We start from the raw sequence: 14,160 nt of genomic DNA on the forward strand, positions 1-14,160 counted from the left end.
CTCAGTGGCAGTGAAGGAAAGACGAGCCCAGCCTGCGTGCAGGGCCTTTTATAGTGGGAAGGCAACATGAGACTTGCAGGTCTCGCATTACTTCCCACTATTAAAGACTCTGCACGCTTGCCTGCTGGTCTCTTCTTCCTTGCCCATGGGCTGGGCTGGGCTCAGCTCCGTTTGGCTTGGCTCCCCTCCCCTCCCCTCTCCTTCCCTCCTGCAACCTGAGCCAGGGGAGAGAGAGCAAGAGAGAGAGAGAGAGAGAGAGAGAGAGAGATCACGAGGTAGGGGAGCCCAGCCCAGCTCGCAGCACGTCTCCCTCCAGAGGGAGGGAGGGCTGGTTGGCTAACCAGCCAGCCATCCAGGCAGGCAGCAGCAGTAGCACATGGGCAGGCAGGTAGGCATGCAGCTGGGCAAGCAGGCAGGCAGCCCAAGCAAACGAAGGAGGGAGGGCGAGGGGGCAGGTGAGCATGTGGGTATGTGAAAGCGTGGAAGATCCCCCCTCCATTTGTGTATGTGTGTGAATGTGATCATAAACTGGCATGAAGATCCCCCCCTTTTTAGGGTGAATGTAATCATAAACTGGATTGAATTCATTCATTCATTTTCTGTCTTTAATATATTCATTTATGTAAATTTATTCAAATTTGAAATGTAAATTAATTCTTTTTTTTTCTGACAGTGTCAGAGAGATGCCAAAAACTTTGAGCACCCCTGCCCTACACAAATGCCTTTACTTTACCACCGACCTTTTGGTTGGTGGTAAAGTGAGTAGCCCCATTGCGGGGCTGCTTTCCTTAGCCGGGGGAAGGGGACAAAAGTCCCTTTCTCCTGAGACACCGCCTGCGGCAGGCTGCAGCATGCTGGATGCAGTGGCAGCCGTTCTTGGCGCCGCTGCAGCCACGCACCCAGAATTGGGCTGTAATTCAGCTTTTTGCCTAAGTGACATGTGCAATTAAGTGTATCGTGGTAAATGTTTTCTCTTATGTAAAGTAAAACTATTCATTACTAGTCAGTGATTTAAGTAGGTAGCTAAAGTAATTGAGAAAATTACATATTACATAAAATTACTATTAGAGCACACACCACATGATTCCTGAACAGTTTTTATCCCACAGCCATAATTACGTTGAATAAGGCAATATAGTTGTTACCATGCTCCTGGGCATTATAGTCTGTTATACTGTTTTATATTATGATGCATGTTGTATAGAATGTGTGGGTGAGTGTGTAGAGTGTGATTGTTGGCATTGCAGTATATACATATTTATGCTTGTATCTCAAAGGTGCATAAATTTCATTGTGCTGTAGCACAATGACAATAAAGTTACTACTACTACTACTACTACTACTACTACTATTAATGTGTAATATTATTAAAGGTAGTATTGAAGTGCATCTATTCTTTCGTTTAAGATGTAATTTTATTAAATCCCTTGACATTACAAATTCTGATGAAGAATTAGTTTCATTTTATCTGTCAATTTTGTCTTAAACATGTTTTAAATTTTGTCTTAAAAATGTCTGTACATGACCTACATGTAAGCATATGCCAAGTGGAGCATAAGCACTTAGATGACAGTTCTCATAGCTAAGCAGCTTGTATGCTTGTACCGCCAGTGCTGGGTGTCGCAAATGTTTTGTAAAGCACGTTTGCAGCACCCTCTGAGTGGGCAGTGCCAGCGGGAGGCCTGTGCCACTGAAGAAGTTCAAGCCACCAGCGATGAGAAGGGGGGGAGTGTGGGGAGGGTGGCGGGAGGGCAGACGGGGTGGGACAGGCAGAGGCATCCTCTGCTGGATTCTGCGTCCCATATTGGGCTCCGAAGCCCAACATGGAGCTTCTCCAGTCTGTGCCAGCGATTTAGCAGGTGCAGATGTTAGAAGCCCCATTGTGGAGTCTGGGGCTTTATACAGGTTCCATATCTGCGGGGTCCCCTGGAATGGAACTCTCATGGATACGGGGGATGGGACGGGCACCTGTATATTAAACAAAAGGATTAGAAATACTAATTTGTTTCAGTTTGTTTTTAACAACATTCAGTTTTAGCTTTGAAAATAACGTAAATGTAACACTGCCTTCCTGTTAAACAATGCGGTGTGTTACTTCTTAGGAGTTACGATCGGAGTTCCAGAAGTTTAGATCAAGAGTCTCCTTCAAAAAAGAAGAAATTTCAGGCTAACTATGCATCAACGACCCACTTACTTGCTGGAAAGAAAGTGCCATCATCTCTACAGACAAAATCTAGTGACCTGGAAACAACAGTATTTTACATTCCTGGAGTTGATGTAAAGGTAAAAAAAAAAAAAATTAAGGGTAGGCTGGGAGATGCTGATCTCTTTCTTGTGCCAAATGTGATAAAAGAAAAGAAAATAGAAGCATCACTTAGCATTTCCTTTGTGTGATGCAGCTGCTGTCATGTGGATTATTACATGGGCAGCCCAATCCTAACCTGCGCTGGAATAGGCAGACCAATTGCCTGCACCATGTCCAGGGCAGATTAGAAGGAGGCTGGAGCACAGTAAGGAGTAAGGTAATATTTAATCCTTACCCCAAGTAGTGCCCCAGCCACCTCAGTGGGGCTACTTTGATCTGCACCACTGAAATCAGGAGGTCTGGCTCAGTTGGTAGAGCTGCTGCCTTGTATGCCTGAAGATCTGAGGCTGCCAGTTCGAAACAACCGGAAGTACCCGAGAACTGACGACACGCTGATATACTGATGAGCTGACCCTCGGTGTCAGAGAGGAGTTGCCGTCAAGTGGAGCATGGGAGGCGAAGGGCCAGAGAGAGGCCAGACCGGGAAGGAATCCAGCTGGAACGAGGAGTTCTATGAAAGACTAAAACTATTCAATTGTAAAAATCCCTACAGGGGTTTAGAACAGCCTGCCTATGTAAACCGCCTTGGATGAAAGTCTGAGGAGAAATCTGACGACCAAAGAAAGGCAGTATATAAATACCTGTATAAATAAATAAATCACTGGTGCAGATCAAAGCAGCCTGTTATACCACCAGGCTGCTTGGGAGGGGGGTTAGGATCCACCCTAAGTGGCCTAATATGTTAGGGGAATGATACTGTGATATATAATACTGTCAGAAACTTCATATACCGAAAATTAGATGCAACGGATAGCCCAGTCCTAATCTGCACTGGAATGGGGAGGCCAGCTGACCTGATCCATATTCAACACAGCATTGGGGCTGGATGCAGCTCAGCTCAGGGCAAGTGAAATGCAATCCCTTTACACTGGGTAACACCGCAGCAGCTCCAGTGGGGCTACTCAGATCTGCGCCACCTCAAGAGGTGGTGCAAATCCAAGCAGCCTGGAGCTACTCCAGGCTGCCCAGGACTGGAATTAGGATCCAGCACAAATGCCAGATCCTGGCCTCACCTGCAGCCCGCTCACAGGTCTGCCTGTCGCCCGCCCTCCTCCCTGCTCCGAAGAGCCTGTTACATTAAAAAATTTATCTCCTTTCAGCTACATTATAATTCCAAGATGTTAAAGACAGAATCACCAAATGCATCCCGGGGGTCATCTCTGCCAAGAACCCTTTCCAAAGAATCCAAGCTGTATGGTATGAAAGATCTTCCCATGGTTTCTATCCACAGCAAGGCTAAAAATTTACTCTCTCCCCAACCCCCTCCTATTCCATCAGGTAGAGATTTCTCTTCACTACTGTACCTTTTGATTTAACTCTCATCATCCTATGAAGTTCATTGTTTAAATCTGTATTCAGCTTTGTAGTTTAAAAGGCATGCTGGCAGTTAAGATCATGGTAATCTAAAAGATACTGATACCAGAAGCTAATACACAGTGCACTAATTCTAATTGCTGCTAATACTTCATTGTTAGAAACTAACCTACCTGTACTTCTTGTCCTATTTCTCAAGCCTTTATTGATCATCAACAATTCCTCATTATTTTCTGATTAGATGTCTTTTTATTTCACAAAATGAAAACTAATTTCTTTTAGTTCAGTGCTTCCTATGCTGGCTATCAGTGAATGGAACAAAATCATTAAATTAACAGTTAATTCATTAAAAATGTATTTAATAAAACAATACTGAACATATTCATATAATTTATAGAATTTTAAACAGCACTTCATTAACTCAGCTTCTTTGAATCCAGTAAATTCCAAGGCACAATTGCCTTGTGTCCCTTAAATATAGCCTGGATCAAAAAATTGGGATTTTGTACCGAAGTGAATTTCCTGTTCCTAAGGAATGTAGTAGGTCACTCTTTTCTTTCAGAATGCTCTGTTGCATTCCTCAGAAATTACTTTAATGTAGCATAGGTGAATATGCTCAAAACTGAATCCATAACTTTTTATCAAGTATGGGGAATTAAGCCTAGTCTTATCTATATAAAAACAAACTTGAAGTAAAAATATGGGTGCTCAGGCTGTATGTTATAAATGTGACACAGTAGCCAATATATGTATTAATTGTGAACATTATGAATATTTTTATTCAAACAGTATGGAATTTTAGTTAACAGATCATTGGGGGGGAACTTTTTTGATCACTATTGCTGCCTTTGGGTCACAAGTCTTCAGATAAGAGAGGTGTATAGAGAAGTGTGTAGAGAGCATGAAAAGAAATCTTTGATTTCATAATAATGTGATCAGGGTGGGATTATTTGAAAATTATTGGAAGAAAAGCTATGTGCTTTACCCTGAGTTCCTCAGAGAAAGTGTGAAATATAACTAATGATATACAAGCTTTTTTTTTGAGAAATATGTATTACAAAGCTGAAAAATTTGTTAAGTGCCCCTTTTTAGTAATTTAAATAGCAGCATTCTGATGAAAGAAAAGTCCTGGGAATTGACCTGGGTCAAGACACAGATTGTTCATTTGTATCTAGGGTCTATAGCTTGTTGAGCAAGATAGAAAAAATGATTAATAAAATGCATTTAAAATGTATCTTGTATTTTAAATATTTTGTAATTGACACTGGTGAACTAGAATTCCATTAAACTTCTCTCTTTAAACCTTTCAGCCAAAGGAAAAGGAAGTGGTGGTGTAAAAACAGCAAAACTATATGCTTGGGTTGCTCTCCAGTCTTTGCCAGAAGAAATGGTGATTAGCCCCTGCCTCTTAGACTTTCTAGAGAAGGCCCTTGAAACAATTCCTATAACTCCAATAGAAAGGAACTATGCAGGTATCAGATGACAGTTTTAACTTGTTTCTATATGTGACCACCATGAGACTGCAGGGAAGGGATGGGTGAGCCCTTAAGCTCCTGGCTGTCTGGGAGCTGCTGTCAGGGAGAGGGGGCAGGCCATCTCCCATGCAAGGAGGCAAGCAGGTAGGGGAAACCCTCCAGGCAAGGCTGCAGGCCTCAGAGTCCAGGGAAGGGGAGAGGGTATTGGATGGCCACCCTAGTTTTCCTAGCTGGACTAATCCACTTCCCTGGTTGCCAACTCCAGGCCACCAACACTTTCAGCTTCAGCCAGGCCCTCGGCTTCCCAATCCTCAGCTAGTCCCCCTTGTCAGCTAGCAGTGGGCTTTTAAGTTCTGCTGCTTGCTGCACCTGCTCACCTGACCTTTCCTGCTCCTACCCACCTCCCACAATACGTGGATGTACCACTGTCACTGTGGTGACTTCCAGTTTAGCCAGAAGTGACACAGACAGGGAAGATACAGCTCCTGACACTCATCAACTCGCACTATCAGGGTAGGCATGCTATACGTCACTGACAAGGCCAATCTGTGTGGGGCCAGGGAAGCCCATCCCCAGACACTATAATAGCTTTAATTTGCTTAAGTCTTCATTCATAAACTTCATCTTCTTATTTTAATAACTTACTTGTATTTTTAAAGCTGTTAGCTCACAGGATGAAGATATGGGCCAATTTGATATGCAAGATCCCTTAGAAGAGTCCACAGCCTCCTTAGTGTCCTCATCCACATCAGCATACTCCTCATTCCCTGTGGATGTGGTGGTCTATGTGAGAGTTCAGGTAAGAATGAAAGACAACTTAAGTTGTACTTGGGGACCGTTTGTGTCCATTTTGCCACTGTCTTTAGTGGGACAGGAATTTTGTGAGCATGCTGTAATACAGCTGTTGGTTTCAAGTTGGTAATGCTAAGAAAGAAATTATTTTGAGAAACTAACATTAAATTGATTGATTCACTCACAGTTCTGGAATTGTTTAGTTCTTGTGTTTCATCACTACATATTTTCCCTTTTTCTTTTGCAGGAAAAGTCAGTTGTTTATTCACTGTGTAAACAAAAACAGGCACACACACTGTACTTACCTGCATAAGTGCTTGTCTTACAAAGTTATCTTATTGTCCTACATTCTAGCTGAATGAACTGTGTATGTACAGCTTATGTACATTTATACATTTATTTATTCTACCATTTATTCTACCATTTATTCTACCATTTCTCCAAGTATCTGAGAGCATAAATTGATAGGTGAGATGGGTTAGACCAGCAGTTCCCAAACTTAGCATGGTCACAGCACCCTTCTTTCGTGGTGGCCTCTTTGTCCTGGCTTTCCCAGGTGCTGCCGCCTTGGATCATGCAAAATTTTGCTCACATGTAAAATCATAAGATTTGAATTATGGCTCAGTTCAATCAAGGAGGTATGGTAATGAGCTAGTAGTCCTCCTGCGACTGCATCCTCAGTCATGTGCAAAAACCACACACTCATCAAGGATCATCAGCTATCAAAGGAAGGTCCCTTGATGAGTTCATCCCTCGAAAGAGCTCATCGAATCCTATGGGAGAAAAACATCTTGAAAACTGGGTTCTTTTTTAGGTTTAACTTCATCCTGCCTTGCTATCAGTCTTGTTCATTGACCCAGTGGTGCTACATGATGCCATCCCCATTCAGCCGAAATCCAAGAACCACCAGGCCAAGCTAGAACTCAGGATCAATTATTTATTTTTACTAAATTTCTACCCCACTTTTATCTCCTTGAAGGGCGTTCAAAGCGGCTTACAACATAAAATCACAATAAAAACTATCAAAAATCTACTCAAAACACTAAGGTAGCATTAGAAATACCATATTGAAAAACTAAAATCATAACCCAGCAGCAATCAGTAACAGTAACAAGGGGGCAGACCCATAAAATCTAACCAGCATAAAACCCCACAGTATGCAATATTAAAAAGACCTAGACACAGAAAACTGATCTAAATGACAATGCCTCTAGACCCCACCAGAAAGCCTCTAAGGAGGAAGCGACATCAGGTGAGATGAACTTCGATAGGATTGGTGCTACTGAGAAGGCCCTATTCCTTGCTGCCTCCCCTCTAACCTCCGTAGTCACCTTAGGTAGAAGGGCCTTTTCAGAAGACCAGAGAAGACAAGTCATATTGTACAGAAGCAGGTGGTCTCTCCCCAAGCCATATAGGGCTTTAAAGGTCAAAACTAGCAACTTAAATTGGACCCAGAAACAAATGGGCACTCAGTGCAGCCATCAGAAAAGCGGCCTGACAGAGTCAAACTGCCTACCACAGGCACACATGCCAGCTGCTGCATTCTGCACTAATTGCCTCACACTCCAAAGGAGTCTGTCCACCTTCTCAGGCTGTACAAGCTGAAAAGAATTGCACAAAACTGGGCAATTTTTGTGGAGTAACCCCCCCCTCCACACACACACACACACACACACACACACACACACACACACACACTTTCATACTTCCCTCTCCTTTCCAGCCTTTTCCCCTGCTTCTCTTCCTGAGTGCCACAGAAGATGCTGTACCAGCAGCTAACTTTGTGTGGACTGCCTTGCCAAGTGCCCTCTCTCCTGGGAAAGCAGCTCTTGTCCTTCTTTCCTCCTTCAACCTAAAGCTACATCCTAGTTTTCGGAGCTCTATTCAAAACCCTCTTAGAGCCCAATCCTATGCATGTCTACTCAGAAGTCAGTCTCATTATAGTCAGTGGGGCCTACTCCTAAGAAAGTGTGGATAGGATTGCAGCCTCATTGTGTTTGTACCCAGTTTAATCAAGTGTTTTGTCCAGTACTTCATACTTTTATATTGCGGCTCTCAAAATGCATTGTACTCAATTCATTACATACGGACTGGCAATCTTGATTTTTGCCACAAATCCAGTGGTTCTCAAAATGGGGCTTCGCGATGCCCCAACCTGAGGGCCCTGGACTCTGCCCCCTTAAGGGTTTGGGGGAGGCAGCGTCAGGATTGCGTTGCTAAGGGGGCTGCAGGGACTGGCATGTACTTACCAGTCCCTGCAGCAGCCTCCTGGAGGTACGGGCAACCCTGGGCAAACCTCTGCAGGGCTCTCCATGCTTTAGAAAGTTAAAGTGGAGCTATCGCGCCCCACTTCTGGTTTGCAAACTCCCTGAGAGTTTGAGAACTGATGCACTAATCCAGGGGTGTCCAAACATTTTGGCAGGAGGGCCACATCATCTCTCCGACACTATGTCAGGGGCCGGGGGAAAAAGAATTAATTTACATTTAAAATTTGAATAAATTTACATAAATGAATATATTAGAGATGGAACTTATATGAATGAATGAAGGTCTTGCAGTAGCTCAAGACCTCTAAAAGGCCTTGCACAAAGCAAGGCTGGCCTTTCCTTTGCTGTCCATGCTACATCACAGAGGTGAAACAGCAAGTAGTGGAGAGAGCTCTCATCCCACAGCTCACACAAGAGGTTGAACAGTCACCCTCAAGCTGAGAGCCGTTGCGTCAGGCCAGCACTGGCTCCAGCAAATCTCCAGAGGGCCAGATGCTCATTGGAGACTGGGGGCTCCCTGAGGGCAGTCCCCGAGGGCCGCAAGTGGCCCCGGGGCCGGGGTTTGGGCACCCCTGCACTAATCTGTAGACTATCTGTTGTCTGTCATTATGTGTCTTATGTAGTCAAATTAACTCCACACTCCTTGCTATGTGAATGAGTAAATTCATTCTGCTTTTGAAACTGTTTTAATGGAGAACATAAGAACAGCCCCACTGGATCAGGCCATAGGCCCATCTAGTCCAGCTTCCTGTATCTCACAGCGGCCCTCCAAATGCCCAGGGAGCACACCAGATAACAAGAGACCTCATCCTGGTGCCCTCCCCTACATCTGGCATTCTGACTTAACCCATTCCTAAAATCAGGAGGTTGCGCATACTCATCATGGCTTGTACCCCATAATGGATTTTTCCTCCAGAAACTCGTCCAATCCCCTTTTAAAGGCGTCTAGGCTAGACGCCAGCACCACATCCTGTGGCAAGGAGTTCCACAGACCGACTACACGCTGAGTAAAGAAATATTTTCTTTTGTCTGTCCTAACCCGCCCAACACTCAATTTTAGTGGATGTCCCCTGGTTCTGGTATTATGTGAGAGGGTAAAGCACATCTCCCTATCCACTCTGTCCATCCCCTGCATAATTTTGTATGTCTCAATCATGTCCCCCCTCAAGCGTCTCTTTTCTAGGCTGAAGAGGCCCAAACGCCGTAGCCTTTCCTCATAAGGAAGGTGCCCCAGCCCAGTAATCATCTTAGTCACTCTCTTTTGCACCTTTTCCATTTCCACTATGTCTTTTTTGAGATGTGGCGACCAGAACTGGACACAATACTCCAGGTGTGGCCTTACCATCGATTTGTACAACGGCATTATAATACTAGCCTTGAGACTTGAGACTTGAGGCCCACCTCAATTTTCTTTCCCAATCAAACCCTCCTGACACTCCAGCTGCTCAAACTACTGGTAGGCCTGGGTTGGGCTCCCTTTGTGCAGTTTCGGTTAGGAGAATTTCTTCAGTTCTGCTAGCAGGTGAAGTAACTTAACAGCCTGCCAAAGTGGTCATCCCTTGCCTGTAGCCCTTGTGTCAAACTACACAGAACTAGTCTCAAGCCACAGATTCTAGCCATGGTACAAACTGCAGGAACCTTTCTCTCTCCTCTTTCTTTGCCAACTCCCCAACATTCCTCCCTTTTCATTTCTGCTCTACACCCTAAATCCGCCATTTGCCTAATTCCAGTTCTGTCTTGGAAATAATTTCCCAGTGTCCTTTCTCCTCTTTCTTCCCTGCCAAACTCTTGTGCCGTTATGCACCTCCTTTTCCCTTCTTTCTTTCTGCTCTTCTCTTTACTGCTTTCTCTTCTTTATAGCAATCACTTAGACTTAGGACCTAAACGTACATGAATGGCTAAGACATATTGCATCAGTTAGTGTTTCTCAACCAGTGGAATGGGTACTTCAGAAGGTGTGGTACTTGCAGGAGCCCGGACCCCTATTGCCCAGCAGTGAAACCAGGAATGTGACACATCGAGCAGCAGTAGGAGGCTCCAAAGCATGCTTTTCCATGCTCAAAAAAGCCCTCCTGTCCATCCTAAGCCTCTTACTGGTGTATATCACACTGCATCTGGCCTACCAACCCAGAAGTAACTGGCAGTGATGTCATCACCAGTTACTTCCCGTGGTACTTTGAATAAGTGGACCGTTTGAAGTGGTACGGCAGAGGACAACTATTAAGAAACACTGAATTGGATCATACTGCATTGCTTTATTTTGATTCCCCCTTTCCTGTTATTGTTACTTCTCTCCGCAATAACGTTTGGTGTGTTTTACCTCCTCTTCCTCTCCTGCCAAACCAACGATCTGAGCTGTTGGCCACTATATAAGATCCCTGCACATTAATTTGTATTTTTGTGTGTGTGCTTATGTTATGCCTGTTTAAATGCACACCTGGTAATAAGTGAATGAATGCAGGTTCATAATATGAACAGTGGAGCCAACTATAGTTACTTCCAAATATTAGTAGCTTTAGGCTAGCATCCACAGTTCATACTTCTACAACTGCATGAGATCAAGTCAGTTTCCTTTACCTCTCTGCCAAAACCCCCTGAGAACCAATGCTGTGGGTCGTTGAATCCTCCATAGCAGTAAGGTTTGTCGTACAGAGGAAGAAATAGTACTGTTTCAGGAGGGAAACTTCAATAATTTGGGCCCAGATGAATTATCATGCATTATGGTAAAGAATTTAACATTTCACTTCACTTAACCTAATACACCAGTAGTTCGCAAACTGTGTGCCACAGCGCCTGACGGCACTGTTATGAATTCAGAGGGGCACTGCGGGATGTCGCCAGCAGCCTCTTCATCCTGGCTGTTCTGGACACAGCTATCTTGGATTGTGTGATATCTTGCGCAATCCAAGATGCTGGCATCCAAGAAAGCCAGGAAGAAGAGACCACTGCAGAAGAACGCTGTGATCGTGGTATGTTTGAGAACCACTTTAATATACCCAAAAGTTAATAGAAGTCAGTTTTTAAAATGGTATAGTTGGTGACTGTTGTAAAAATTTTAAAATTTTTTGTCACCTGATTTTTTTTTCTCCTGTCTCTTAGCCTTCCCAGATCAAATTCAGCTGCTTACCTGTATCAAGGGTAGAATGCATGCTGAAACTTCCCTCCCTTGACCTTGTGTTTTCTTCTAATCGAGGGGAACTAGAAACTTTAGGTGCAACTGGTCCTACAGAGAATGCTTCACAAAGTGGGCCAAAGATGTCTGTTAAAACTGTGTCACCAGGTAAAAATTAATTTCAAAACATGCTGTATTTTATAGTAATGCAGTGGCCTCAGTAATAGAAAGTTTATTTATTAGTTGCTTGTATTAGGACTAGTATTTGGTGTTCATGGTACTTTGTGCAAATATTGACATTGATCCACTTCAGAGGTTACATGGAACACTGTTTAAGCCAGGGGTGTCAAACTCGTTTCATACAGAGGGCCGAATGATGCCTGCTGAGGGCCGGAAGTGATGTCATTAGGCAGGAATTGATGTTATTAAACAGGTCGTAACCAAAAATAAGCATTTTTTCTCACTTAGGAACTCATTAGCTGCAAAAGACAGAAGAGGAAATATGCTAATCTTAATCATATTTCAAGATATGGGAAAGCCGAATTTTCATGTGGGCTGGCCTTTCAGCAGTAACATCACAGCACTGCTCAGCAGATGAGAGCCTGAGAGCTGGATAAAAAGCTTTCGTGGGCTGCATCTGGCCCCCAGGCCTTATGTTTGACACCCCTGGTTCAAGCCATTTCTGCCCAGCATTGCTTATATGCAACAGGGATAAAATGTGTACACCTGTGGGCCAAGGAGACATGGGTTAATCCTGTGTGTGCACAATGTTCACAAGTCTTGGGCTTGTGCTCCCTCCCTCCCCTTTCATGTACAAAAGAAAGATGTTTTAAACAACTTGATACTGTGTTGTCCAAACAAAAAAGTTTGTTTCTATTAGTTAAATCATCTTTAGCTGAAGTAATTAGAAATGGTTCTATGAGGTATAACGAAAAGTTTAGATGTCTTTAAAAAAAAAAAAAAGTAAAACTTATCTTGCCTTTCCCTCCTCTCTGCTTCCTCAGATGTATCTCCATTGTCAAAATTTAGATTCAGGCTTCTTAAGAGCAGGAACCTTTTCAGTTTTTGCTTTCAGATTCTGTGAAGTACCAGGTATAGATAAGAATTTGTTTTGTGCATCAAAGGTGACTTTGAACTTGTGTTTCTCAAGCAGTAGCTTGTGCCTCATGACAAATGTTTCAAACTGAGGGAAGTTTTGGAAGCAGTAGTTTGTGATATGGCACAGGGAAGGAGGTTGTCACTTCAAAGGAAAAAAGCAAGAATTTACTGTGATTGTGGGTATCCCCATTTGTGCTGACTAAAGTTCCAGTTTGGATTTCAGCCAGTGGACATTGTGAAAGCCAATCCAGACAGATAATTCTTAGAGTTTCTAGAAAATATACAGGTTTGGATTGTCGTGAGTTCACACCAAAAAAAGTCAATAATATGGGGACAGCCACAAGAAGATATATCCTTGTGTCTATGACCTAAGAGTTAGTACTCAATGGGGGTAGTCAAAAGGGATTGTGCTAGAGTACATGTTTTATTTAATTAACTAATGGGGTTTTGTGCTGTAGGTTCATCACCTGGACTGGGCAGCCCTTTTGGCAGAACTCGACATAGTAGTAGCCAATCAGATTTGACTGGATCTAGTAGCAGTTCTTCAGGTCTGAGCTTCACAGCCTGCATGTCTGATTTTTCCCTTTACGTATTTCATCCATACGGAGCAGGAAAGCAAAAGTCCAGTGTTGCTGGCCTATCTTCTGGATCAGGATCCCTAGGTAATCATGGAAAAAGAATGCTTGCAAAACTATTAGTTATTGCTAAGTTTTGAAGCGAACCTGTTACTTAAGAGCTTGTGGTGTCTGTGAGAAAATGGTTACCTTATGTGAACCTTACAGCAGACAGACTGAGCAGAGGCAGAGAGAAGGCAGAGTTTTGTTACTCACAGTAATGTACACCAGCTACTCATAGATGGTAGAACTATGTAGTTGGTCCAAAAGGTACCTTAAGCCCACAGTGGTGACCACTGTGGTGACCACTTCCAAGTGATTATTCAAAATTCCCTGCAAGAGTTCCCACTGGCTTCTAATTTTGTACCAGTGGTCAGTAGCTTTGAGAGCATCTTATGATCAGCTAGAAACAAAAGGAAAGGGGCAGCAGGGCCAGTAAGATTGGTTGTGGTTGTTGCTGGGATTTGGGATGCTGTGTTGCCAGAAAAAGAGGCAGAGGACAAGACCAGAAAAATCACTTTTGACAGTCACTGAAGAAGTTGGGGGAGAAAGAGGCTAAGAAAACCTTAGGAGAAGCTGTTTAAGAATAGGGAACTGAAATTTGCTATTCAGTAACATCTTTGGGTGGTGATTCAACAGGAGCATTACCCTGAGGTATGAGAATTTGAGGGAAAGCTTCAGGGAGAAGTTTCTGGAGTCCATCTGCTTTCCAGGGAAGCCCTCCATTGTGTGTGTGTGTGGTGGTAGTGAGATACAAAGGGGTGGTTGGCTAACGAAAGTATTTAGGGAACTGAACTAGTTACCAAGGTCTAGTCATTCTTGAGAGATGATGTTAACCTTATAAGCAATGGAACATCCAAGCAGCTAAAGCACCCTATTCATTACTTTTATAAATTCAGTTCATTTTGTCAGTTTATTTTAATATAGGGTTGTGTGATGCTTCCCACCTTGTATCTTACCAGGTTACCAGGAGAAAGATTTTTTAGTGCAGAGCAATCATACCACATTTTAGATATGCCATGTGTATGATCAGATAGATATGAATTTTCATTTCATTTTCACTTATAGCATGGGTGGCTTATAACACTGTTGTGTTGTCCCATGACACAAACATTACAGTAGA

General features: G+C 43.4%; 1 protein-coding gene across 8 annotated transcripts in view; it reads left to right on the forward strand.

Moving 5' to 3' along the window:
* BLTP1 (bridge-like lipid transfer protein family member 1) overlaps positions 1-14,160 on the forward strand; it is a 160,644-nt gene that overhangs the window by 121,192 nt on the left and 25,292 nt on the right. For 7 of the 8 annotated variants that reach the window (XM_066633009.1, XM_066633002.1, XM_066633006.1 and 4 more), the window contains 6 exons: positions 2,103-2,283; positions 3,466-3,643; positions 4,990-5,151; positions 5,814-5,953; positions 11,313-11,493; positions 12,882-13,085. In XM_066633009.1, coding sequence (XP_066489106.1) covers positions 2,103-2,283; positions 3,466-3,643; positions 4,990-5,151; positions 5,814-5,953; positions 11,313-11,493; positions 12,882-13,085 — 1,046 coding nt within the window. The remainder of the gene's footprint in view (positions 1-2,102; positions 2,284-3,465; positions 3,644-4,989; positions 5,152-5,813; positions 5,954-11,312; positions 11,494-12,881; positions 13,086-14,160) is intronic. The other variant, XM_066633007.1, reaches the window with a different exon arrangement.

Source organism: Tiliqua scincoides, chromosome 6, assembly GCF_035046505.1.
Source record: "Tiliqua scincoides isolate rTilSci1 chromosome 6, rTilSci1.hap2, whole genome shotgun sequence".
In the NCBI taxonomy this organism is placed as follows: Eukaryota; Metazoa; Chordata; class Lepidosauria; order Squamata; family Scincidae; genus Tiliqua; species Tiliqua scincoides.